General features: G+C 48.9%; 2 protein-coding genes across 8 annotated transcripts in view; one reads left to right on the top strand and one right to left on the bottom strand.

The window, feature by feature from the left end:
- The window catches only part of SMIM17 (small integral membrane protein 17), a 29419-nt gene extending 12378 nt beyond the window's left edge, over window positions 1-17041 (bottom strand). The window contains exons 1-2 of one of the 6 annotated variants that reach the window (XM_070558687.1): window positions 17024-17041; window positions 12205-12274 (exon numbers count right to left, since the gene is read on the bottom strand). The gene's annotated coding sequence lies outside the window, so the exon portion shown is untranslated. Of the gene's footprint in view, window positions 1-4870; window positions 5082-12204; window positions 12275-12456; window positions 12523-13819; window positions 13985-17023 lie in introns of those variants that run through there. The other 5 variants (XM_070558689.1, XM_070558691.1, XM_070558688.1 and 2 more) reach the window with 5 other exon arrangements.
- LOC103556500 (zinc finger protein 135) lies at window positions 17022-24747 on the top strand. 2 transcript variants are annotated; one of them, XM_008528647.2, is made up of 4 exons: window positions 17022-17775; window positions 21337-21415; window positions 21819-21945; window positions 22321-24747. In XM_008528647.2, the coding sequence occupies exons 2-4, from the start codon at window positions 21383-21385 to the stop codon at window positions 23952-23954; spliced, it is 1794 nt and encodes a 597-aa protein (XP_008526869.1). In that variant the 5' UTR covers window positions 17022-17775; window positions 21337-21382; the 3' UTR covers window positions 23955-24747. The 2 variants fall into 2 exon arrangements, with proteins under 2 accessions (XP_008526869.1, XP_070414744.1); XM_070558643.1 differs by lacking the exon at window positions 21337-21415 and having other exon boundaries at window positions 17105-17775.
- Window positions 24748-25521: the final 774 nt, after the last annotated feature.

The raw sequence follows: 25521 nt of genomic DNA, 5'->3' as shown, positions 1-25521 counted from the left end.
CGTCGACCTGCCCCCTCCTCACGCGCACACCCAATCAATCACTAAGTTCACCTGCTCTTGCCTCAGAAAATGCTGCCCCTGCTCTGCTTCTCGTCTGCTCCCCTATGGTCCACTCTACCCCTGACCCCACCACTCCTGTCCCCTAATCTCACTCCCCAGTCCACCCCACCAGCTTCCTCCTCAAGACCTGCCCTGGTCAAGATGCTTTCAATGCTTCCATATGGGAAGACCTCCAGGTTCCCAACTGCCACAGTCTGGGACAATGCAGGGGGTGGTTTTGGACACACCCAGGACTAGACAACACTGAATCCCAGGGAGAGACGGTTTCCTCCTCTTCAGCACCCTTTGGAGCCTTTGGATCACCTCAAGGAGAAAGTCTCAGTATGGCGCTAATACACCTTTAAGATCTCTCCCTGTCTCTCCCTCTCTCTCTGTCTCTTCCTGCTCAGGCAGGCAAAGTATCCAGCCAGGGTGTAAGGATATTGTTTTACTTTGCCTGTGTTTATTTTCATGGTTACCCTCAATAACTGTAAAAAGAACAAAACAAAAGTAAAAAGTGATACCTGGCTTATCATTTATAACAAAGCTTCCCTTTGAAATTAATTGAGAGAGATTTTTAAAGTGAGCTGACTCACGTGCTGGGGGGAGTGTATATTGGCTCAACCACTTTGAAAACTATTTGGCAACATCTACGAGAGTGGAACACATACGTGCCCTTGAACCCAGCAATCGCACCCTGGACGCTCACCCAAGAGAAATGAAAAGCTATATCCACACAAACGCTTGTACCTGGATGTTGCTCTCAGCTGTATCTGTAATGCAAAGCTGTTCATATTCATAGTCAAAGCTACTCGTATTCATAACAAAAATGTGAGCAACCCAGGGGCTGGCCCCGTGGCCGAGTGGTTAAGTTCGCGCTCTCCGATGCAGGCGGCCCAGTGTTTCGTTGGTTCGAATCCTGGGCGCGGACATGGCACTGCTCATCAAGCCACGCTGAGGCGGCGTCCCACATGCCACAACTAGAAGGACCCACAACAAAGAATATACAACTATCTACCAGGGGGCTTTGGGGAGAAAAAAGAAAAAAAATAAAATCTTTAAAAAAAAAAAAATGTGAGCAACCCAGATGCCTATCAACAAGAGAATAGAAAAGTAAACTGCAGTTTACTCATATAATGGAGTAATATGTGGCAAACAAAGGAACAAACAAACGGAACAACATGCAACAACACAGACGAATCTGAAAACATATACATTAGACTGAATTAAAAAGCCAGACACAAAGGAGAAAATATAGAGGATTTCATTGATTTTTTTTAAAAAAAAAGCCTGGCACAGGTAAAAGGAATCTATACTGATAGAGGTCAGAATGGGCTGCGGCCCTGGGAGGGGGCACAGGGAGCTTTCTTGGGGGTGCTGGAGATTTCTCTATCTGGATCTGAATGGGGACCCCATGGGTGAGGACATTAGTGCAAATTCACTGAGCTCTGCCTTCATTTAACTGGACACCATGCACATCACTTCATGTATTTTAGACCTCACTAGAAAAGAAAACTAAAAATACAAACTGTTTCAATTTCATGTAACTGTATTTGTGGTTTGTTGCACAAGTCAGTTTCAACATATATGTACATAAATGTTTGCTTTGGGAATTGCACATTGCATATATTTTTAAAGAAGATTTAGATTTTTTATTTTCCAAATATTAAAATGTTCAGGGATGAAAATCATATAGAAATGTCATTGGAAATCAAAATCTTCTAAAATATAAGAACATTTCTAAGCTGACTTTTAAATGTGCATCTTTTCCTAAAAGCAATTCTCTCTCTGAAATAGCTGACTGCATAGTGGTAAATAGATTCTACACTGAGGGCTGAGCAGCCCCAGGACATTTGCAAGTTTCTATTCTCTGACTGCTTTGCAGGCTTATTGGCTGGGACTAGGATCCATGTTGTCGGTATTTTGTTGCACTGTTTGAACCCAGTTCTGCAGGGCCGTCAGCACCATTGTGAGGTCTTTTATGTCTGACTTTTATGTCCTGACTTAAAAGAGCTCTTCAGGTATGTATTAGTTTCCTATTGTTGTAGCAACAAGTTACCACAACTTTGGTGGCTTAAGATAATGCCAATTTATTACCCTACAGTTCTGTGGGTCAGAAGTCTGAAATGGGTCTCACTGGAATAAAACAAAGGTGTCCGCATGGCTGGGTTCCTTCTGGAGGCCAAAGGGAGGACCCATTTCCCTGCCTTTTCCAGCTTCTTGAGGGACATGCATCCCTTGGCTCGTGGCCCCTTCCTCCATCTTTAAAGCCAGCAACGGTCACTTGAGCCTTTCTCACACTGCATCCCTCCACATCTGACCCTCCTGACTCCCCCTTCCTCTTATAAGGACCCTTGTGATTACACTGTCCCTCCCCACCGATAATCCAGAATCATCTCCTCGTCTCACATCAGCTGATTAGCAACCTTAATCTCATTTGCAACCCTAATCCCCGCTCGCCATGTCCCCACTGTATTCACAGGTGCTGGGGATGAGGACGTGCATCTTCAGGGAACCGTCATTCTTCCCACCACAGGTATAAAATGAAATTGCTAGAGGACAAAAAGAGGGAGGTGATTTAAAGGAAAAAGCGTAGGTCAGTGCTAGTGAGGGTGGCTAGAATGAGGGAACAGTCACGAATGAGGAGAAAGAATAACGGGTGTTGATAAGATGCTAACTGCTGCCAGCATGGGGAGTGGTTAAGGGCCTGGCAGGAACTTCCGCTCTCCCACGCATTAGCTGTGTGACCTGGGCAGGTCGCTTTCACCTCTCCGAGCTTCAGTTTGCTCATCTGTAAAGTGGGGTGGTGATAATAACAGGCAGCTGCCTCACAGAGTCATTGTGAGCTCTCTGCTGAGACAGCAGGGGGTTTCATACACAGGAAGTCCCTGATGAATGAGGAGCAAAAAGGTTTCTCCTCTTCCTCGCATGCCCTTGCTCTTCTGTGTTGGCTTCTGGAAATCCTGCTTCAAGGCTGAGCTGAGACATCACCTCCTGCGTGACGCTGTGAGTATTTGCCACCCATGAGTGTTTGAATGGAAACAACTTTTTTGAACTGTTTCTGAGCCAGAACTTTGTGCCAGATCTGTGCTAAGTACCGGGGATTCGAAGACAAATCCGACACCCTCAGCAGCTCCCTTTCTCCTGGAGGAGGAAGATAAGTGAGCAGAGAGGAAGCAGCAGACAGAAACACTAGCAGTAAGGGTCTCAACTCAAATGCCTCCAGGTGTTCAGCAGATCATACAGATAAGATAGGATAAAAAGATAAATCAAGAGCCCCCCCCCCCAATCTGGCATTTACTTTCACTCTTCTGAAAGTGAAAATGAAGCATGGTCTAGAGAAATTCTTCTCTATTGTAAGGAAAACGTAAATGCAACTGAGGCATGGTATGGGGAGAGGCAATAGGGAGTAGTGGGGATTGTGGCAAAGGAGAGATTTGGTGCCTTGTCTGAAGAAGCTGCCCCATTCGGCCAAGCCAATGTTTGTCGCGCAAAAACGTGGGCCCAGTGTCTCCCAACTTCCAATTTCTCAAGAGAACACTGGAAACCTGTACTTTTAGATGACATCTTCTGCATTTTAAAATGCCAACAATTATTTCAAATGTTTAAAAGGAAGACACTATGCGAGCCACATAGCACAGGTCATGGGGCTGGTTACACCCTGGGGCTGCCAGTTTTAAATCTCAGTGTGGGTTGGGGAGTGTGTAAGGAGTGAGGAGAGGACGCTGTGAGCATATACAACAGTTTCCAAGAAAAAAAAATATTGGCCTTGATGAGAAGGTAGTGAGAGAGAACTAGGAGGGGTTCTGTTTGTTTATTGTTTTATTTTTAATATAAGACATAAATAATCATGTGTTTAGGCTGAGGGGAAAGAAGACAAAGGAGGAGGAGAAATTGCAGGCTGGAGGGGTAACAGTTGGAGAGCCATGGGGTCCAGGTCAGAAGAGGCTGGATCCCCGTGGATGGAGGAGGAGAGAGGACAGGGTGTGACAGGGACGTGTGTGTGAGGGAATTCACACCTCACAGCTTTGGCGTTCTGCGTGAAACAGCAAACAGGTCACCCGCTGAGAAAAAAAAAGGACGGAGACACAGTAACAACAACGACCACACAACAATAACAGCAAAGCAACACGGGCAGCCACTGTTTCCAGGAGCTCCCGGTATGTCGGGTACTGCGAGCACTCCGCGCCCGTTTTCTAGTCTAATCCTCTTCCCGGTTCTCCGCGGCAGATACTGAGTCCATTTTACAGACAGAGAAGGCCCTTGATCAAAGCCACGCAGCTCGTCGGAGCTGGGCGGGGATGCTAAAAACCTCACTTCAGCGCCTGCGCTCCTGGCCATTGCAGGGTGGCACACACGTGCCCAAACAGACACACAGGGCACACATGAGCAGGTGTACGCACGGGCAGGCACAAAGACGCAGCGTGCTAAACACACGGGGAGGGCGAACACAGACACCGAGACCCCCGCAAGGCCAGAGCGCGCGCGGATCCACCAGGGCGCGCAGACACACGGGTGGACGCTCCATGCAGGGTCGTTCTCCGCTCCAAGCGCGGAGGCCGAAATTCAAGCGCAATCCACGGGCGGGTAGACAGACCGCGCTGGACGGAGAAACAGCCCCAACCCAGACCCAACCCAGCCCTCTCCCACCCGATGGGCTTGGAGAACCCCTCCCCAGACCCGCATCCCTAGAGCGCCTCTGCTCCCTCACCCCATGCACACTCACACTCACACACATTCACACTCACGCGCGCGTCCCCGATCACCACCCGCGCCCCCAGTCCCTTTTCCCCGACCCCTCCCGCCAGCGGAGGTCTCTCGAAGGACTCACCCTCCCCAACCAGACCCTGTCCTGGCACTGCAGAGTTGGTGCCGCAGCAACCGCGACTGCGCAGACGCGGAGGCTGCGGGTGAGAGGTGGGGGGCGTAGGGGAAAGTGAGAGACCTTTTTCCGTCCTCCTTGCCCCAGGGAGCCTGTGCCTGCAGGGGAGGGCGAAGGGGAGCGGAGGGGCGACAGTGACACTTGCCCGCATTGCGGTTGCGGGGGTGTGGTGCTGTGTCCGCCTGATGTTGGTCAAAGTGGGATGGGCGGTCCATCCCCCGCTGATGGGCACGTAGGTTATGTCCATGTCCCCAGTTGCAGACGCCTGCCTTTTAAGGCCAACAACTTTCACATGCCCCAGGTGGTTCTCCAGTCTATAACCGTGATGGAGAGTCGGGGTGGAAGGGAGAGGGAAGGAGCTGGGGCAGGAGTGTGGCAGCCCAGGGACCCTGAGGCCAGACCTCCTGGGGTCAGAGTCTGGCTTTGCCATTTGCCACTCATGTGTCCTTGGGTGTGTCACTTATCACCCCCGTGTCTCAGTTTCCCATTCTAAGAGGGAATAATTATGCTTACACCTGCTGGGATTGCTGTGAAGGTAAGAAATTAACACATGTACGGTGCTTAGAATAGCGCCTAATGGTGGCTACTGTTATTACGATTGTCGTTCAGGTTTTACAACGAAATGACTACCTGGCAAATCGCTCTCGTGGAAGCTACATCAAATTTTTAGATTTTTGATAAAGCTATAGGTGGAAAGAAAATGGTCTCTTTTTGTAATCTTCTTTTCTTTTCATTTCATTACGTGTTTGCTGACCCGGTTTGTTTCTTCTTTGTGAACTGCCCATTTATACTCTCTCTATATTTTATTGGTTTGGATGGCTTTTACTTACTGATTTACAGGCATTCTTTACATGTTCCGGATGTTGATCCTTTGCCTGTTATCTCCTGGTCTGTCACTCACTTATCTTTTCCCTTTGCTCACACGGTGCCTGAAGTGATGGATTTTGATAAAATCCAAGATACTATTATTTTATGGTCTTCTTCATCCTATTCTCATAGACACACTTTCCTCTATGATCTCATAATTTACAGTCTTGATTCATGTGTTTAGTTGTTTGAACCTTCCAGAATTATTTTTTGAATGGTGTGAGGTAGGGATTTAAATTTCTTTTCCAAATGGATAGACAATTGAACAATCTTGGTTACTCAGAAAAACAGTCAAAACAACTGTCATTTATCCAACAAATATGACGAGCAAAGGCATCACATGTACATTGTCTCATTTGATTCCAACAGATCCAAGTGGTAGGTATTCTTATCCCCATTTTACACAGAAGGGAACTAAGACATAAAAGAGTTAAATGATTTGTCCAGAGGACACACAGCAAGAATATTGAAGGATTGAGGTTGGTTTTCTTAGGTGTTTCCATATATGTCACATAATTGACTGGGGAAACTTCCTTTGTTTAGATGTGTACAAGATGAGTTTCCAGCCATTCCAAGGATAGTTCAGGGTGAAGAGGGGAGAGATGGATTTTAGAGTAAGACTCCTCATTCAACCCTTGCCACTTCCTCTGATAACAAGACATTTAGTGCAGGAGACGAGGAGAGATGCCCCAGATCATGGAGGCTTGGTTGGGGGGAGGTTGAGAGTTTGACCTCTAGACCCAGATCCACTATGCACCAGCTGTGCAACTTTGGGAAGTGAATTAACTGGGTCTCAGTTTCCTAATCTGTAAAATGGGAACAATAATATTTCCTTCCTCATAGGATTATTGTGAACACCAGGTGAGTTAATACACACACCTCATTCAGATTGAGTACTCAAGAAGTGTCATAGTGTTACCCTTATCATTATCAAACACCAGGTCCTCAACATGGGGGAAAATTCCAGGTGTGATCCTGATAGCTCAGATAATTAAGGGTTGTTCTCAAAATAAACTCAAGTTTGAGGGGTTTCCACAGGGTCCTGGTGGGAAGGAAGGGTACTGAATGACTTCTTAGGAGATAATTTCTTACTGAAAGAGAAGAAAGCAGCAAGGAGAAAGTGTCTGGAATCCCAATGCCTTACTCTCATCTTTCTCAAACTTCAGTCTCTTGCATATCCCATTGTCAACTTTTGCCATGCGTCTGCATCAATGGATACCACCTGATGTTTTCTTCCATTTCCACATAACATCTGTATATAAGCAAAGAGCAATTTATCTCATGTTTTCATTTTAAAGATTTTTTTTCATTTTTCTCCCCAAAGCACCCCAATACATAGTTGTGTATATTTTTTTTTAGTTGTGGGTCCTTCTAGTTGTGGCATGTGGGATGCTGCCTCAGCATGGCCTGATGACCGGTGCCATGTCTGCGCCCAGGATCCGAACCTGCAAAACCCTGGGCCACTGAAGCGGAGCTCATGAACTTAAGCACTCGGCCATGAGGCCGGCCCCTCATGTTTTCATTTTAAATGAATTCATTTTCTAAACCTTTTTGAAAGTACCTTTGGAAATGGAACTTTTGAAGACTCATAAATGGAAAGCCAGGTTCATGTGCCATAACAAAAAAATGGAAATAAAATCAAGATTAATAAATCCAGAGCTAGATGCTGCTGCTTGATGAGGTCAGTTGAATTATTGGCCGCAATTCGTCCTCCCCCCACTGTAGCACATCTTCACTCATGCCATAGCCTCAGGGCAAGTCACGGGGCAGAGAAGTAACCTCTCGTTACCGCATGACCACAGCAAAGGTGAAGACTGTTATGCCCACAGGACTTTTCCCTTTGCTGATGGTGCTTCATATCCTTTCACTGTAATCAATCATAGCCATGAGTGTGCCTGTGTGATGAGTCCTGTGAATTCTCCTAGAGAATCATCAAGCCTGAGGGTGGTTTTGAGAACTTGCAATGCAGCCCTCAGACTCTGGACCAGCACTTATGACCACTGCTGTACAAGGAATTGAGTGCTGTTGACATGTCTTTGGAATCCATGACTAGCTGAGAATTCATACACACATTCGCTCATTCAACAAATACTTATTAAACACTTGCTATGTGGCAGATGCTGTTCTGGGTGACCAACACAATCAAAGTATATGGCTTAATGAAGTTTAAAGTCTAGTGATGGAAACAGGAAACAAACAAGTAAACTAATAAATGTAAAGTAAAATATAGTTTTTGCTAAATTCTATGAAGTACATGAAACAGATCAATGTTCTAGTAACTGTGAGACCATTTTATATGGGTGTGGTCAGGGGAGGTCTTTTGGAAGAGGTGGCATTTTTAGCTAAGACCTGGAAAGTGGAAAGGAGCCAGTTATGCAAGAATCCGTGCCAGAGAAGAGCAGGTGCAAAGACCCTGAGAAACAACAAGGAGACAATGTGGCCAGAGTAGTCAGGCAAGAAGGGGAGTGATGGGAGACAAGATCAGAGAGGCGTTCAGGGTTTTGAAAGCCACAGTAATATCTTTTAATGTTATTGTAGGTGTGTTGGGAAGCCATGGAAGGGTTTTGAGGAAGGGTGTGATATAATCTGACATACATTTTCAAGGCATCACTGAAACTGCCGTGTGGGGAACGCTCTAGAGAGGGCAATAGGTACAATGGGAAGACTAGTTTGTTGCAATAAGCCAAGTGTGAAATGTTGGTGGCCTGAAGTTAGATGGTGGCAATGAGGGTAGACAGCAGTGGACAGATTCAGGATATACTCTTGGAGATGGAGCTGAGAGAACTCACTGATGGATGGGATGTGAGGAGTGAGAGGAAGGAAGGAATCAAGGAAGACTTTTGAGCTTTGAGCCTGAGCAGCTGAGTGCGCTCAGCTTGAGTAGGATCAAGTATTTTTGTGCATGGAGAAAATCCAGAATTCTCCTTGGGGCATGTTAAGTATTTGGTGCCTGAATTTCTGAGGTTAACTCTAGGAGAGCCTGTATTACTCAGATATCAGCACTCAGAGATTCTGGGGTAAGGTGGGAGAGTGGGCTCAGGAATCGGCTCAGAAGAGCACACCCACCTAGAGAGGCAGCAGTAAAAGTAGGCTCCTAGTACTGTCCGCGGTGCTGAACCTTTCAGCCAGACCTGTCCGCGGTGCTGAACCGTTCCAGTCTGTGCTGTCCGTGGTGCTGAATCTCTGGTCTGACTAACTGAGAGCTTTCGCTCGCTCCTCTTTTTTTCAAAAAAAAAAAACAAAAAACAAAAAACCTATCCGCCTGGGAAAAGCCTTGATGTTGCCTGGAAACAAAGCTCTCTGGGCTGTGGCGAGCGTGGGATGAAAGCAGATGAGGGCAAAAACTGCAGGGTCATTTTTAAGAGGCAGCTTTGGCTCTTAAGACAGCAGGACCTGGCTACAACCTGACTTGAATTATTAACAGGGAGTTTCCAAAACATCTCTGAGGAAAATAACACACAAAAAGGAAAACAAGCTATAGACGTGCCCAGGATTCAAGCTGTTGGTCATCTTGGGTTGAAGGAAACAGGGAGGAGCTACATAGGTATATGCGAGTTATTGGTAAGGCCCTAGTTTTTATGTTGCAAGGTGGGGTCACAAGAAGGTTATTAATGTAGATTTATATAAATACAGCATGGCTATATTTTATGATAACTTGAATTATAAACATGTGAAATTGTGAGCTTTGGGTGGCAGTTTTTGAAATGACAAGATGCCTTGCGATTTAAAAATCCCTCAAAACTTCATACTTTCGAATGTGATCACTCGTGTAAATTGTAAAGTGTATTTGTTATTTCAGTATCACTTCAGCTGATGAAGAGACATGCCAACCATCTTTTGTTAGGATTATTCTTGAATTACGTGGGGTTTGAATTGTGCAAGGTTTTCAAGAATTGAGTTCCTAGCATAAAATCCAACCACTCTGGGATTGTTGACTGAAGGAATGAATTAACATGTTTGTTCTTCCCAAAGATCTGGTCGCCAGGGAAGCCACAGCTGCTCCTATCACTCAAGAGACAGACATTCATAAAGCACTCATTATGTGCTGGACATTGTAGGGGAGACCCAGGATGCCTGAAGCATATCCCCTTCCCCTAAGAGGATGATTTCCACACCTCTTCAAATGGCAGGAGACTTTGAGGCTCTGACATGACCTCTTTGATCAGCTAGAGTCACTATAATCCGGCTCTTACCTACTTTCTCTCTTTTCATAGAGTTGTTAGCCCACAGGGGATTTTTTGTTTTTGCTGAGGAAGATTTGCCTTGAGCTAACAACTGTTGCCAATCTTCCTCTTTTTTGTATGTGAGCCCATGTCACAGCATGGCCACTGACAGACGAGTGGTATAGGTCCACTCCTGGGAACTGAACGTGGGCTGCTGAAGCAGAGCACACTGAACTTAACCACGAGGCCACCGGGGCTGGACCCCTACTGGGTTTTGATATTCCAAATTCTCTAAAGAAGATGAAGCTCATTACATTATATATATTTTTCTTGCTTATTGTCTGACTCATCTTCTAGAATTTAAGCTCCATGCAGGTAGGGACTATGTGTTTCTAATTCATCCCTGAGCCTCCAGCACCTAGAACATTTTTTTAACCAGATGTCCTATGAATTTCTTTTGAAGGGTTGAATGAATAAAAGGTAGTGTTTGTAAATGTAAAATATCCCAATGTCTTAATGTTGGCAACTCATTAAATTGAAAGATGAGTGACCTGAACCAAGCACATCAGTTGGCTGGAAGCAGCCCATGATCTTCCCAGTTGAGTCATCATGATCACGGGGTCCCTGCTGAGCAAGAGTCTGCCATGAGGCCACTCCATGAGCAGGTGACCCTTTGTTCCCTCCTCCAGGCCATTGGCTGCAATCCAGAAGGCAGGGTTGTATGGCACTAACCAGGGAAACTTGTCAGTAAAGATCATCCCACAAGGATAAGAAGCTGCTTCATTCTTTTAACAACTGCAGGAAATTAATCCCACTGTGTGGATGCATCTAGTTATTGTGGTCATTATCCCAACTGGCAGACATTTAGGTTATTTCCAAACAGTGATAATTTGGGAGCTTCAGACTCCTTGGGAGAAGCCCAAATTCAACTTGTAAATGGCACAGTCAGGATTTAACCAAGGGCAATTTGTTGCCGAAGACCTTGTTGTTTCACTAACACTGAAAATTCTTCAGTTTATTCTGTGGGAAAAAAGAAGGATGTTTGAAGTGAGAAAACTCACCTACTTGCCTAGAACCTTGAAGTATCCAGTCACTTGGGGTGCCTGGGGTGAAATCCTAAAAAGGCAGTGAATTGCCAAGTCTGCTTAGAGAAGGAAATGCCCTTGCCCCCTCCCCACCCCTGCTTTCCTGCAGAGTTAACATTCTAAACACAGAATCTGATAAATCAGGTACTGGAACACTTATTGATAGCTTGTTGTGTCCTCACCAAGATGCCGTCTGTTCGGTAACGTTATTATCCTCATTTTACAGAACAAAATAGATCTTTGTGGACTGATACGGAAAGGTCTCCAAGACACATCATTGCTTGGAGAAAAGCAATTTGCAGAACCACAGATGTAGTCTGACATCACTTACATGAAAACTCAACAACAAATAAAACAATGTCAGATATTTTCTATGGATGCATAGATGCATACGTAAAGGTTTGCCAAATTTAAAACACAAAAGTTATTTCAAAGAAAAAGCTCACAGATTACCAAGTTTATCAAGGTTGCATTTGTTCATTCATGATGAAAAACCAGTAGTTTTATTAAATAATTATCACAGCCAGAAATTTCATAACATATCTTCAAATCTCAGCATGGCAAAACTCAGAGATACAGATGTTTTTGCTTAAGATTACAGGCTTACAGGAAACGTCTTATTATTTGGCGACCAGGACTAGACAGGACGGCCCTGTTATATTTGGTGAATCTCAGCGTGCAAACTAACTTTTCTTCCTGACTTTGGTATGCCATGAATGTGACAGTTTTGCTTATAAAAGAAATAGTTGGAATCTTAAAAAGAAAAAAACTGAAAAAATCCAAAGATATTGACAATTGTAAGACATAGTTCAATGTCAGAGACGTTAGAATGTAAAAAAATAAAAAGTGCACCTTTGCATCAATGAAATATATATGACATATGATATATATGAAATATGATGTATACATATGATTTAATTATCACATCTTATTCAATAACAATAATGCATATCTCATAGTAAGTGGCTGATACACATTCAGCATTGTTACTATAGGATGGGTAATATTAGCCAGGCTCATTCTATGGATAAGGAAAGTGTGCTCAGAATCAATGCATTCCCAGATATGCACACACAAATTACGTCTGTTTCTATAGGCACAGATATGCTAGTAAATGAAAAGAAAAAGTGCCCTCCCAGCATACCCCAAATCCACAACCATCACTCACCTCTAGAGCAGAGACTGGGGTTGACGAAGTGAGATCAGCAGGAAACCTTTCTTTATCAATATGCTTTGACCTTTGACAAAGAAAATGTATTGACTTATTAACTGTCAAGAAATAAAATAACTTTCAAAGAGGGATTCAGAGAAGGTAAGCAAGTCCCCCTCTGAGAGGTGAGATGTGAATTGTCTTGCTCATCCCTGATTCTCAGCGCCTGGCACGGCAGCCACCCTTCAGATAGCTATGAAACCGAATTACCTGCTCACACAGCCAGTGAATAGCAGAGTCGTGACTCAGGCTGGAGATTGACTGGCTCTAAAGCCTGCCCCCGTCCTACGCCATGGCGCAGCCTATTTTTGAAGGTTTCTCAACACCAGGAGTGACAGCCCTCCCCTTCCCAGCCTCACCCCAGGGCTTGCACACTCCCTAGGGAGGGGGCTGGGGATGGCTGGCAGCACCAACTTTGTTCCGTCTTTGCCCTGGGTCTCTGCAGGAGTCCCCTTCTCAGAGAGGATCCCAGGGCCATTCTTGGGAAGCCAATCTGTCTTTTCTTTCTATCCAGAGAGATGGTTGATTCCCATGGAAACCCATATCACCCTTCTGCAGATCTAGACCACCAGTGATGGGAAAGACAGTCCCACCGTCTGATTTCCTTGTTGGCTGGCCCTGTCAGGATCAGAAGAGATGCGTGTGTGTGTGTGTCTGTGAATGCATACACCATTTCTTGACGGCTTCAAAAGAAACAGATAATTGTGGTTGCCAGAAGGGAATCCAGTGTTGGAAGATGAAGAGATCCTTGCTTTTTGTCATAGATTCTTTTGTCCCTTTCGAGTTTTGTATCAAATAAGCTCTTAAATGAATAATAAATAAAGTGGAAAATTAGGTAAATTTTTTAAAGGGCTAGGATAAAATGAATGCATAAAGATCTGGGATATAATATTGACATAGATGTACGGTGGCTTAAAATTTCTTTTTAAAACCAAAATCATGTACCTCCATACTTTAAAAAAATCAAATAGTTCTGAGTGGTAAATAGGTGGGAGGCCAGTTGTCTTATTCTCTATACTGTCCTTTAGGCTTGAAGTATTTCATCCTTACTATTTAAAAAGCATCAGGAGGGTCCTAGTTCCAGTTAAGATAGAGTAAGTACATTCTGCTCTCTCTCCTACTGAAGCACGTCAATAAATTAGCAACCTGTACAGAAGTAGGAGCCAGTCTAACTACTTTAATCACCAACAGCTAGCATCCTTTTGGTGATACAAAGGAGGGGACAAGGCAGCAGGAGCAGGGGGCTTCAGGGAGCTTCAGCCAACAGCTATTTACCAACTTTCATGGAAGGGTCTCAATAGATTACCCACTGTACAGAAGTAGTACTGTTTCTTCATATACTTTTTCTACATATAAATATATGGTTATACATATTAGCTATATATACAAAAGCATACCTATATATACTTTTTAAAAACACAAATGAGAGTGCACAAAAAATACTCAATTGTTGTTTGTTTTTTCATTTAGTACTGTGACTCTGAGCTCCTCCCATATCACTATATTCAACCCTTCCTCCCCATCCCCTACCGAGCTGAATCCTAACCTACTAGCCAACCTTCTAAGTACGGACCTTGGGTGTTTCCAGTTCTTCCTATCTTCCAAGCAAGGCTCCAGTGGACACTGGGGAGAATTTGCTTGCCCCGGACAACCATCCAGCTGTCTTCTCTTTTCTGAGCAGGGCTCTGCTCCAATGTCACCTTCTTAGAGACGGTTCCCTGACTGCCCAAGCTGCAGTAGCCTCCCCCTTCCCTCTCCGCCTTACTACCTCTGATCACACTCAGAGATTAGCGGTGGTGGCTCCCTAAGACAAGGGGCTTGGTTCACTCACTGCTGGATTCCCAGTCCTGGGGACAGAGCCTGGCACAGAGTAGGTGCTCAGATATTTGTTGAATGAATGACTCCCGCTCACCCCGAAGTCTCTCATCTCTTGAGATTCCTGCTCATCAGAGGATGCAGAAACGCTAGGTGTTCATATATTAGGCATCCACCTTCTTATTTCTTAGAACAGCCTCTCCCCCACCACTCAGGGGAAAAGGAAAAAAATCACACACTCCTTCTTGCCCCAAATCTCTCCTCCCCCTTTCCACACACTTCTGCTCACAGCAACCTCCCTGTGCTACATTGACTTCGGCAGTGAGAAAATGCCAACTTCATACCTGCCTCTCCTCCTCCACTTCTTCCCACCTCTCAGTCTTTCTGTAAAGCAGGTGATCGCCTACAAATAAACATCCACATTCCCTGTAAGCAGCTTTTTAAAGAAATTTTGGCAAAAGGAAAATTCCCCCTATGAATTTTCATGCCTCGGGAAATATTTATTGGGTAAATGAGTATCTATGATAAAGGAGATGGAAAATCTATCGAGCCCCCTGGGGTGGTGGTGCTGGTGGGAGATGGATGGCTGTAATTTCCTCCTAATATTTCTCCCTGGTCTCAGGAGACCAATAAATCCCAGGGAAACTTGTTCTGAAAATAGGCACGGAGGACGGTGGCACTTAAACCTCACATCAACCTTAGGAAGAGATAATGAAATTATTGTAATGCTAATGACGACACATCACAGACCCTCCTATGTGCCAAGACCGGCTCTAAATGCTTCCCTGTATTACTTCATTTGTTCGTCACAACAACACTATCAGGTAGATACTATCCTTATCCTTATTATACAGATGAGGAAACTGAGGCACAGAGAAATGTAGTCACTTTCCCCAGGCTCCTTACGAGGGTAGTGGCAAAACCAGAATCTGAAAGCAGCCATCCACCTCCAGGGAGCTCTCATTTGATGCTGCCACTTGCACATCATTGGTCAGAACCTAGTCACATGGCCACCAACTGCAAGGGAGCCTGGGCAACACAGCTAAAACCTAGGGTTCTATCACTACGGAAGGAGTGGAGACAAGATGCTGGAGAACAATGGACAGTCTCTACCCACCCCTCCCCTTGGGATTCTTCCATGTAGTGAAGATCAAAAAAGTTAGGAGCACACAGCCACTCCCCCCTTGACGGACCAGGCAGTAATTAAGACAGACATTCTTACCCACCTGAGGTGGAAGTGCCAGTAGGAAAACTGTTCTGGAAAGGTGTATCTGTTAGTTGCTAACTGATGCTATCTCTGAGTAGATAGTGTCTCCAATACCCAGCTGGTATTGGAGAACTGCTTGGTGGTGTGGGGGAAATGCACACATTGGAATTGGTCAGAATTGGAAGGTCTAACCTCCAAAATCTGACAGAACCACTTCCACCAAATTCTATTGGTCAGCGCAAGCCACAGGACAGCCCAGATTCGAGGAGTGGGAAGAGTCCAGCTCTTGATAGCCAGAGCTGCAAAAAAAATATGTGGCCATTTTTAATATCCAAATGAGAAAATTTTTAAAGGAAAAAGGAAAGATGGAGCGGGGATGGGAAGAGAAGAGAAAGGGGCAAAGGAAAATAACCAGCTTATGGGAAGAGGTAGTGTGAGATTCCCCAGTCCAAGGACCACACACGCGCCCCCAGCGTGGTGGCCACAGCTGTCAGGGGAGGCGAATTCTGCTCTGTCCATCCCTTCTTTGTGAGCTCCAGAACTTTCTAGCTCAGATCCAAGTAAAGACAAAAACACAACCACATGCTATCCCCATCTTGCTGGCCCTGTCCTGTGGCCTTTCCCAAATTTATTATACCTAAATCTCTCCTCCTGCAGTTAAATGACATGATATGTGTGTCAAGAGTTTCTCAGGGGGCCTGGCACATAGCACACACTCAATAAACAATAGTAGTAGTAATGGTGTTTTTGTGAAAGTTTTCCATTGTGAGGGGCACATCTTATAGATACAAGGCGAGAATTCAAAGGGTTAATCTGTTACTGAACATAAACACAGGTTCTTTTACCTGCCACACAGTGGGGCCAATAACAGAAATGTCAGGCATGAGCATCAGGCAAGGAAAGAGGTTTACTATTATTGAAATGCAGCCAGAGGAGGAGATGGGAGTTAGAACTCAGATCCAATCCCCAAAAGGAAAAAGGCAGGGGTTTTTATCTGGGGTTTTAGGTAGGGGAGGGGGAGGTGGCCTTGCTGGTTGGCGCCTTCCTGTCAGCCTGTGTTTGGCCTTGAAGACTGAATCTTGACATTTGAACCTTGAATTTCTGGGGAAGACAGCTCATTCATACACTAAAGAGGGACAGAAAGACCCGGCTAGTTTTGAACAACAAACTTATGTTGAATACGCACAGCTGCAGTTAGCAAAGCTTATCTTATCCAATGCAGTAGCTAGTAGACACATGTAACTACGAAAATTTAATTAAACACAGCTAGACACTCAGTTCCTTGGTTGCACTAGCCGCCATGTCAAGTGCTCAACAGCCACATGTAGGCAGTGGCCACCATATGGGACGGCACAGACACAGGACACTTCCATCAGCGCGGAAAGTTCCACTGGATAGCGCTGCTTTAGGTCCCAGGCCTTGCTGTAAGAACTTTACGCGAATCTACTCGTGTACCTCACACAACAGCCTGATAGGGAGGTTTCCTTACTCGCAATCTCAGTACAGACGAGGAAGCGAGACTCAGAGAGTTAGGACACCGGTCAGAGGACACAGTGGAATTTGAACGCGGGCAGACCCAGTGCCAGAGTTCCTGTTCACAACCAGCTCTAACCAATCACCTACTTGTTCTTTTCAGTCTCGTGAATGTGATTTCCCTTTCTTCCCTCCCCCATCCCCTCATCTTCCCCCTACCCCTCCTTCCCCCTCCTCGGTCCTCCCCCCTTCCCTACACAATCTCCCTCCCACCCCTCCTACCTTCTCTCTTTCCTCTCTCTCTGCTCCCCTTCTTCCTTCCCTTCCTCCTCCCTCTCCCTCCCCCCTCCTCCCTCCCCCCTCCTCCTACCGCGTCCTTTCCTGCCGCCCTCTTCTCCTCCACCCCCTTCTCCTTCATCCTCCTTCTCTCCCCTTTCCCTCCTCCCCCACGTCCCTTCCCTCCTCTTTCCATTTCTCTCATTACTCCCCTCGGCTCTCTTCTCTCCCACCCCTTCTCCTCCTCCCTATCCGCACCTCCCCTCCCTCTCCTCTCTCCTTCCTCTCCCCGCTCCCCTCTCTTCCCTACCACTCCGCTCTCCAAGCCCCTCCCCACTTTCCTCTCCCTCCCTCCTCCGCTCTCTTCCTCGCCCCCTCCATCTCCTTCCTCTCTTCCTTGCTTCCTGCCTCCCCCTCCCTCTCTTCTTCCCCCGCTTCCCCTCCTTCTCCTCTCTCCTTCCTTTCCTCTCCCCTCTCTCTTCCCTCCCTCTCTCCTCTTCCCTCCTCCCTCCTCCTCCTCCCTCCTGCTCCTCCCTCCTCCTCCTCCCTCCTCCTCCTCCCTCCTCCTCCTCCCTCCTCCTCCTCCCTCCTCCTTCCCCTCTCGCTCTGAAGTCGCGCGGAGACATTCAGGAGTGAGGGGTGGGCGTGGTCTCGCGCGGCGCGGGGGCGGGGCGGGAGCAGCGGTACCGCGCAGGCGCAGACCACGCTCCCGCCAGCCCGACCGCCGCCGGAGCCCCACCGCCGCCCGGTGGCCACGGGTGAGTCCGCGCCGCCCGCCGGGTTCTCTGGTCGGTCGCGTTTCCGTCCTGGGGGAGGACCTCGCGCCCCGCATCGCGGGGGGGCACCCCGGAGGGCGCTCTGAATCCCCTCCCCTCCGTGCCTCAGTTTCCCCGCCTAGACAGTGGGTCCGGGGACAGCACATGTGCGAGGGGGCCCGCGGGGCTCCGCCGTTGGAGCTGCTCCTGTTCTCGCTGTTGTTTGGTAATAGTAACGGCGGCGCCGCCCTGGCAGTGGCGGGGCGCTGAGCTGGTGCTTCGGTCACGTGTACCCCTGCGGTGGCTCCGTCCCTCGGGCTATCAGAGATGCAGATTCGCCGGCCGCCCCGGAAAGGCAACGCAGACTCGCAGGGATGGGCCCCGGGGCCGTGGCTCCTCCAGCTCCGTGGGTGATGCTGTGCATACTGACGTTGGAGACACCCTCTTAGCTCAGTAAACCCTCACAGTCGCTCGACCCGGTACCCACTATGATTCTCCCCATTTTGCAGGTGAGGAAACTGAGGCACAAAAAAGAAAAGGCCCCCACAGTGCGACTTAATAACCCCTTAGGAAGCCCTGTGCTGGGCACCATTCTAGGTCTTTAGCTACATTGATTCACTTAATCCTCACGACAGCCCTGTAAGGCAGCAGTACTATGTCCCTAACCTTACAGAGGAGGAAACTGAGAGCTTGAGTGACCTGCCCAGGGTCATACAACTGGGGAGTGGATCCAGACAGTGGCCTCCGGGGTGGGGCGTGTGCCAGGCCACCCGGTGGGGCACAGCCAGAGAATGTTAGAGCTGGTGTCCGTAGGTCGGCCCAGTCTGAGCAGAGTGATTCAGCTTTAGTCTTTAATTCTAGGATGCGAGTTCTTTCAGTTTAACATCTCTGAAATTAGGATATGTCTTACCACTGATGGTATATTGTGGTTTAATCGGCAGATTTTTTTTTTCCTTAGTGAGATAAAATCATGGTTTCTTTCCATCGATGGGCTCTTACAGTCAATGAAACATGGTATATAGTAGAGTATGCGTATGTACATATATAGGGTATTTGGTGTAGTAAAGTGTATAGGTGTAATTACGGTATTTAATGTGAGTATCTATATATACACCTTATGTACATGTATATACGGTACCTACTATGTCTATATACACACCTTATTTACAAGGGTATCCGGTATTTAGTGTTCATCCACCTCATAGACATGCATATATGGTATTTGTTGTGTGCAAACAGTGTCTATGCCCATGCATGTGGTGTTCAGAACAGTGATGTGTGTAATCAGTTTACACATATCTTACACACATGTATCTATGGCATCTAATGTGCATGATTACACGTCATATACAGGTATACGTGGTATTTAGTACCGGAGCACACAGATATAAGGTCACATATATCTTATATACACGTTGATGTGGTATTTTGTGTGTGATTGGACCTCATGACATGTGGATATGACATTTAGTGTGTATACATCTTACATACATGTCGTCTTTCAGTTCATATCCACCTCACATGCATGTATCTATGCTATTTAGTGTGTGATTACAGCACATATACACATATATGTGGTCTTTAGAGTGTGCGCACCTATATACTTACGGTATATTGTGTGTGTGTGCCTTATATACCTGTGTACTCGGTATTTAGTGCTGTAGCCCATGCATACAGGGTACACATATTTTACACACAGGATGTTCTCTGTTATGTATCATGAACGTACGGCGTTTTGTATCGTGTACTTGTATATCATTTAGAAATAAACACCCACGGGTTGCTGCTGGGCTCAGTTTTCTTTTTGTACCAATTGGGGTTTGTGATTACAAGAGTTTGAGGGGAAGCTGGAGCCATGTCAGGGTCACTAGTGGGAAGCGAGACTAGTTAGAAATGCAGGTTCCCAGACCCTGAATCTGAGCGAGGTGGGGCCAGACCCTTGGCTCCAGATGACCTAAAAGGCCCTGTTCCCCTCCACCTTTGTATTTCCAGAATTTCTTTTTGTAATGTAAAGTGGCCTGTTGTTGCTGTGGAAAATCAGTTTGGCAATTCCTCAGTAAGTTGAACACACAATTACCACATGACCCAGCAACTCTACTCATAGGTGTATACCCCAAGAACTGAAGACAGGGACTTAAATAAATACTGGACCACACGTATTCACAATAGCCAAAAGGTGGGAACAACCCACATATCCATCAGCAGATGAATCGATAAGTGAAGGTGGTATGGTCATACAATGGAGTATTATGCAGCCATGGAAAGGAACAGAGCACTGATACGCACCACCACATGGATGAATCTCGAAAACGTCATGCTCAGTGTAACAAGCCAGACACAGAGGGCCACATAGTGTATGATTCCATTTGTATGGAACGTCTGGAATAGAAAAATCCATGGAGACCGAAAGCAGATTTGTAGTTGCCAAGGGCTGGGGGGAGGGGTACATGGGGAGGGGCTGCATTGGGGTGATGGAAATGTTCTGGAACTAGACAGTGGTGATGGTTGCACAATATTGTGCATGTGCTAAATGCTGCTGAACTGTGCACTTTAAAATGGTAAATTTCATGTTACATGTATTTGACCACAATAAAAAAAGGAGGGGGGTTTATTGTGAGCCAAATCCTATGCAAGTTGCTGGGATGAAGGCTACTAAAGGGAACCCCAGTTTAGTGGGGGGAAATGTCACATATACAGAGGGTGATAATAAAAAATAGTAACAATAATAATAAAGCATTTCTGTATCCCTTACCACACGGCAGGTGTTGTAAAGGGATTTACTTACACTATCTTGTTGAAACCTCATAGTGACCCTGTGAGGTGGATGCCTTATCCCCATTTTCCAGATGAGGAAACTGAGGCACAGAGAGGTTGAGTCACTTGTGCAAAGTCACAGAGTGGGTAAGCAGCAGAACTGGGATTTAAACCCAGGTATCTGGCCTCTGCAGCCTCACAGTTCACCAGCCCAGGGTGACAAGTGTCAAAGGACAGTTGCAGGCAAGGCCTGGGTCAGCGCAGAGGAGAGAGGCCTTGGTTCTCTCTAGAGCCCCATGAGCTGGGTCAGGGATGGCGGCCACCCTACATCTCAGACAAGGAAGCTGACACAGCAAGGGACAGTTGAGGGTGTGGTGGACGTTTTGTAGCTGGGACTGATTTCCCTGTCCCGGGACCTTTGTCCTCTGGGGCCTCTTCCTCTGGTAGTGGAGCTGGACCCCAAGTGTAAGCGGGGCCTGGGGCAGTGGCAGGGGCCCGATCAGTTGGGCCTGAATGGCTCCTAGGTCCACAGCCTGGCGGGGGTGTCTAGGTAGAGTGGGCCTGGGGCTGATCCTGCCTGGAGAAGTGCCCCACTCCCCACCTGCCCAGCCACACAGTGGGGATAGTGTCTGGGTTGTGAGCCCAGGTGGTGTATCTGCTGCGTCTCTGTGTGTTTCTATGGATGAGAAGGGCGGGGCGGTGGGGGGAGTTGTGTTTGCTGTGTGTGTGTGTGTGCGTGTGCACATGTGCATCTAGGAGGCAGAACTAGGCCTGGTCTCTTACTATCCCCTCTCTCTCTCCCTCTGCTAGAGCCCCAGCAGCCCCTTGTCCCCCAGTCACCATAGGCAGTGGAGGGATGGCCACCCAGCTGCTGGCTGACGAGGCCCTGGTGAGTAGTGTTGTCCCGTCATCCTCTCATGGGTGGCTCAGCCTGGGTGGCCAGAGAGTCCCATGAGCCCCTGTCCACCCTAGTCCCCTCCATGGCCTGTGTCTCTGTCACCTGGGGCGGGGTGGCTGTGAGTATGACTTTATGCCAAGTCCTGCAAATCCTCGTAGAGAATCATCAAACCAGGGGATGGCCTTGGGGACCCCAACGCAGCCCTCAAACCCCAAACCAAATCAGCCCCAGCCCTGTAATGATAATGGTCACCACAGTCACAGCACTTACCACGTGCCCGGATGGTGCTGGGAAGGTCCTCCAGGGATGACCCACTGAAGCCAGCAGCGTGCCCGCCTCCCACGCTCCCCCCAGCCTGGTGGCCTGGGTGAACCAGACGTCTTTGTGATTGCAGGAGTTGGTGACATTCAAAGACGTGGCTGTGGACTTCACCCAGGAGGAGTGGCAGCAGCTGGAGCCAGCTCAGAGGGACTTGTACAAGGATGTGATGCTGGAGAACTTCCGGAACCTGAGCTCGCTGGGTGAGGTGGAGGGTCTTCCTCCTGGTTCATAGCCGTTTTCTTGGTGTCCTCACATGAAGGAAGCGATGAGGGGGTTCTCCGCAGGGTCCCTTTTATAAGGGCACCGATCGCATTGTTGAGGACTCTGCCCCTATGACCTAATCACCTCCCAAAGGCCTCACCTCCTAATACCATCACTAAGGGGTTAGGATTTCAACATAGGAATTTGGAGGTGGAGGGCGGGGGCACATTCAGGCCATAGCCGCAGGCCTTGCCTAGAGCCCTTGGGAGGTGCCTAAGGGGGCTTCTCTTTGCTTTCCCAGCCCCCAGCCCTCACCTCTCCCAGCTCCAGGAGCAGGTGGTGTGAGTCACATTCGTGTTTTCGGTCTCTTTCAGATTTGGAGTGCAGGTCTGAGACAGACGGCCCAGAGGAGGCTGTCCCTGCTGGAGCGCCCCCCAGGCTGGCCCTGGGAGGGCTGGGAGGGGGCTGCCCCTGGCGCTCTGCGTCAGGAGAGGCCGGGACACCTTCAGGAAGCGCCCCTGCAGAGTGCGGGCCCCGAGACCCCCAGCCAGGAATTCCAGAAGAGAGGGGGCCCCACCAGTGTGACCCGCGGTGTCCCGGCTTGGAGAGCCCCCGGCAAGCCCCCGGCGGCGGGAAGTCCTGCGTGTGCCGGGAGTGCGGCGAGGCTTTTGCGCAGCGCACTGAGCTGGCACAGCACCAGCGCGCACACGCCCAGGACAAGCCGTTCGCGTGCGGCGAGTGCGGGCGCCGCTTCCGCAGGAACGCCACCCTCGCCGTGCACCAGCGCGTCCACACCGGCGAGAAGCCGTTCACGTGCCCTGAGTGCGGCAAGGCCTTCAGCCAGCGCGCCAACCTCACGGTGCACCAGCGCATCCACACGGGCGAGCGGCCGTACCGGTGCGCCGAGTGCGGCCGCGCCTTCGTGCAGAACATGCAGCTGGTCGGGCACCGGCGCACGCACACGGGCGAGCGGCCCTACAAGTGCGGCGACTGCGGCAAGGCCTTCACCCTCATCACCAACCTGGTGGACCACCAGCGCCTGCACACCGGGGAGAAGCCCTTCGCCTGCGACGTGTGCGGCAAGCGCTTCACCAAGCGCTCGTCCCTGCTCGGGCACCAGCGGGCCCCCGCAGGCGACAGGCCCCACCCGTGCAGGGTGTGCGGGAAGGCCTTCCGCAAGAAATCCGACCTGGTCAACCACCACCGCACGCACACGGGCGAGCGGCCCTTCAAGTGCTACGAGTGCGGCAAGGCCTTCGCGCAGAGCATGACCCTGGTGGAGCACCAGAAGACGCACACCGGCGAGAAGGCGTACCAGTGCCGGCAGTGCGGCAAGCGCTTCACCAAGTCCTCCGCCCTCATCCTGCACGAGCGGATCCACACGGGCGAGAGGCCCTTCCGCTGCGCCGAGTGCGGCAAGGCCTTCAACCAGAACGTGCAGCTCGTGGTGCACCGGCGCAGCCACACGGGCGAGAAGCCGTTCCAGTGCGGCGCCTGCGGGAAGTCCTACAGCCAGAAGGGCTACCTCACGGTCCACCGGCGGACCCACACCGGGGAGCGGCCCTTCGCGTGCAAGGAGTGCGGCAAGACCTTCAGCCAGAAGGCGCACCTCTCCATCCACCTGAGGATCCACACGGGCGAGAAGCCCTACCGGTGCAGCGAGTGCGGGAGAAGCTTCCGGAAGGTGTCGTTCCTGTTCCAGCATCAGGCCGTCCACAGCGACGAGAGGCCCTTCCAGTGCGGCGTGTGCGGCAAGGCCTTCGTGCGCAAGTCCACCCTGGTCCAGCACGGCCGGATCCACACGGGAGAGAAGCCCTATCAGTGCGGGCAGTGTGGGAAGGCCTTCCGGCACCAGCCCACGCTCACGGCACACCGGAGGATCCACACCGGGGAGAAGCCCTACGAGTGCAAGGCGTGCGGCAAGGCCTTCAGGCGCATCGGGAACCTCACCTGCCACCAGAAGACCCACACGGCCAGGGAAGTGCCTCGGGGCGGGCCCAGCACGTAGAGAAGGCCTTCCTCCCAGATAACCACCAACTGAGGCCGAGTTTCAGCCTGCTCTCTCTTTAGAGTTAACTTAGGGACATCAAGAGATGCCCAAAAGGCTTGTGTCACATTCCCGAGAATTCACTGAGGACAAGCCACAGCAGGGCCTGCTTCGTGGGTGTGCAACCTGTGCAACCACACAGAGCCCACACTCGGTTTCATGCTGTGCCATCGCCATCTCAAAATCCTTATAATCTCAGAAGAAAGGGCACCAATTTTCATTTTGCACCAGGACCCCCAAATTTCACTGGTCCCAGGAGAGAGCAGCCCAAGGTTAGACCAGCGGCCAGACCTGCTTTTGCATGGCCCAAAAGGTAAGAATGGTTTTTACATTTTGAAAGAGTTGTAAAATAAAATGAAAAGAATATGAGACAGAGCTTCTGTGGCCCACAAAGCGTAAAATATTTACCATCTGGCCCTTCACAGAAAGTTTGCCAACCTCAGCCATCAACGAACAGTTATTGGTGGGAATTCCACACTCTTCTTCAACATACTCTGGCAGAGTCACTGTTTGGTCTCTTGCTTCTTTCTGTGGTTCCCTTGGGGTGGGCTTCTCCAGTGCAGGTGGAGGGATGCCGGGGTGGGGCAGCTCCTCCTCGGTCTCTCCTGCCCACCATCCTTTTGTTGATCTCCAGCCCTCGTTGTGGCTCAGACCAGCCGCTGTCCTTGGTCCTGAACCCCATCTTCTGGGAGCCACGAGTGATCGGTGTGTCTGGCACTTCATCGAGAATGGAATAAACGCAATTCTCTGTTTAGTGGCTGCTTGTTCACCGCCCGATCTGGGTGTCTCACGCCAGGAAGGTTTGCCCGGTGGGACCTCTTCGTAGCTCAGTCTACACACTCACTGCATTCATTTTCTAGGGCTGCCATGGCAAGATACCACAGACTGAAGGGCTTAAACAACAGAAATCTATTTTCTCACGTTTCTAGAGGCTAAAATTCTGAGGTCAGGGTGTCAGCCGGGCTGGTTTCCCCTGAGGCGCCTCTCCTTGCCTTGCAGACGGCTGTCTTCCTGCTCCCTCTTCACGTGGTTGTCCCCCTGTGCCCGCGTACACCCTGGCGTCTCTCTTCTAACGACACCAGCCATTGGATTAGGGCCCACCAATATGACCTCATTTAACCCAATTACCCCTTTAAAGGTCCTAGCTTCAAATACAGTCACATTGGGAAATTACTGGGCGTTCGGGCTTCAACATATGCCTTTGCGGGAACACATTCAATCTATAATATCCCCAAATGGCTAGAAACGTAACCTTTTATAACTGTAGCTTACGTCTACATGGTTTGGCAAGCATGAACTGAGCACTCACCTCGTGCTTTGATTGAGTGTCAGGGAGAGCCAGCGCCACCGAAGCTCCTCACTTTCCTTCCCGCCTCCATGGCGCAGCGTTGGTCCTGGGACGGAGCCAGCCGGCCAGAGAACGCACTTCCCGCCTGCATCCAGGAGGGGGCGTGGGCCGCTCCTCCCCTGGGGAGGGTGAAGGGAGGGAGGCGTCCACAAGAAGTTGGGACTTTGCCGCTTGCCCTTC

This window comes from Equus przewalskii, chromosome 9 (genome assembly GCF_037783145.1).
Source record: "Equus przewalskii isolate Varuska chromosome 9, EquPr2, whole genome shotgun sequence".
In the NCBI taxonomy this organism is placed as follows: Eukaryota; Metazoa; Chordata; class Mammalia; order Perissodactyla; family Equidae; genus Equus; species Equus przewalskii.
This window is presented reverse-complemented; position numbering and strand designations above follow the sequence as displayed.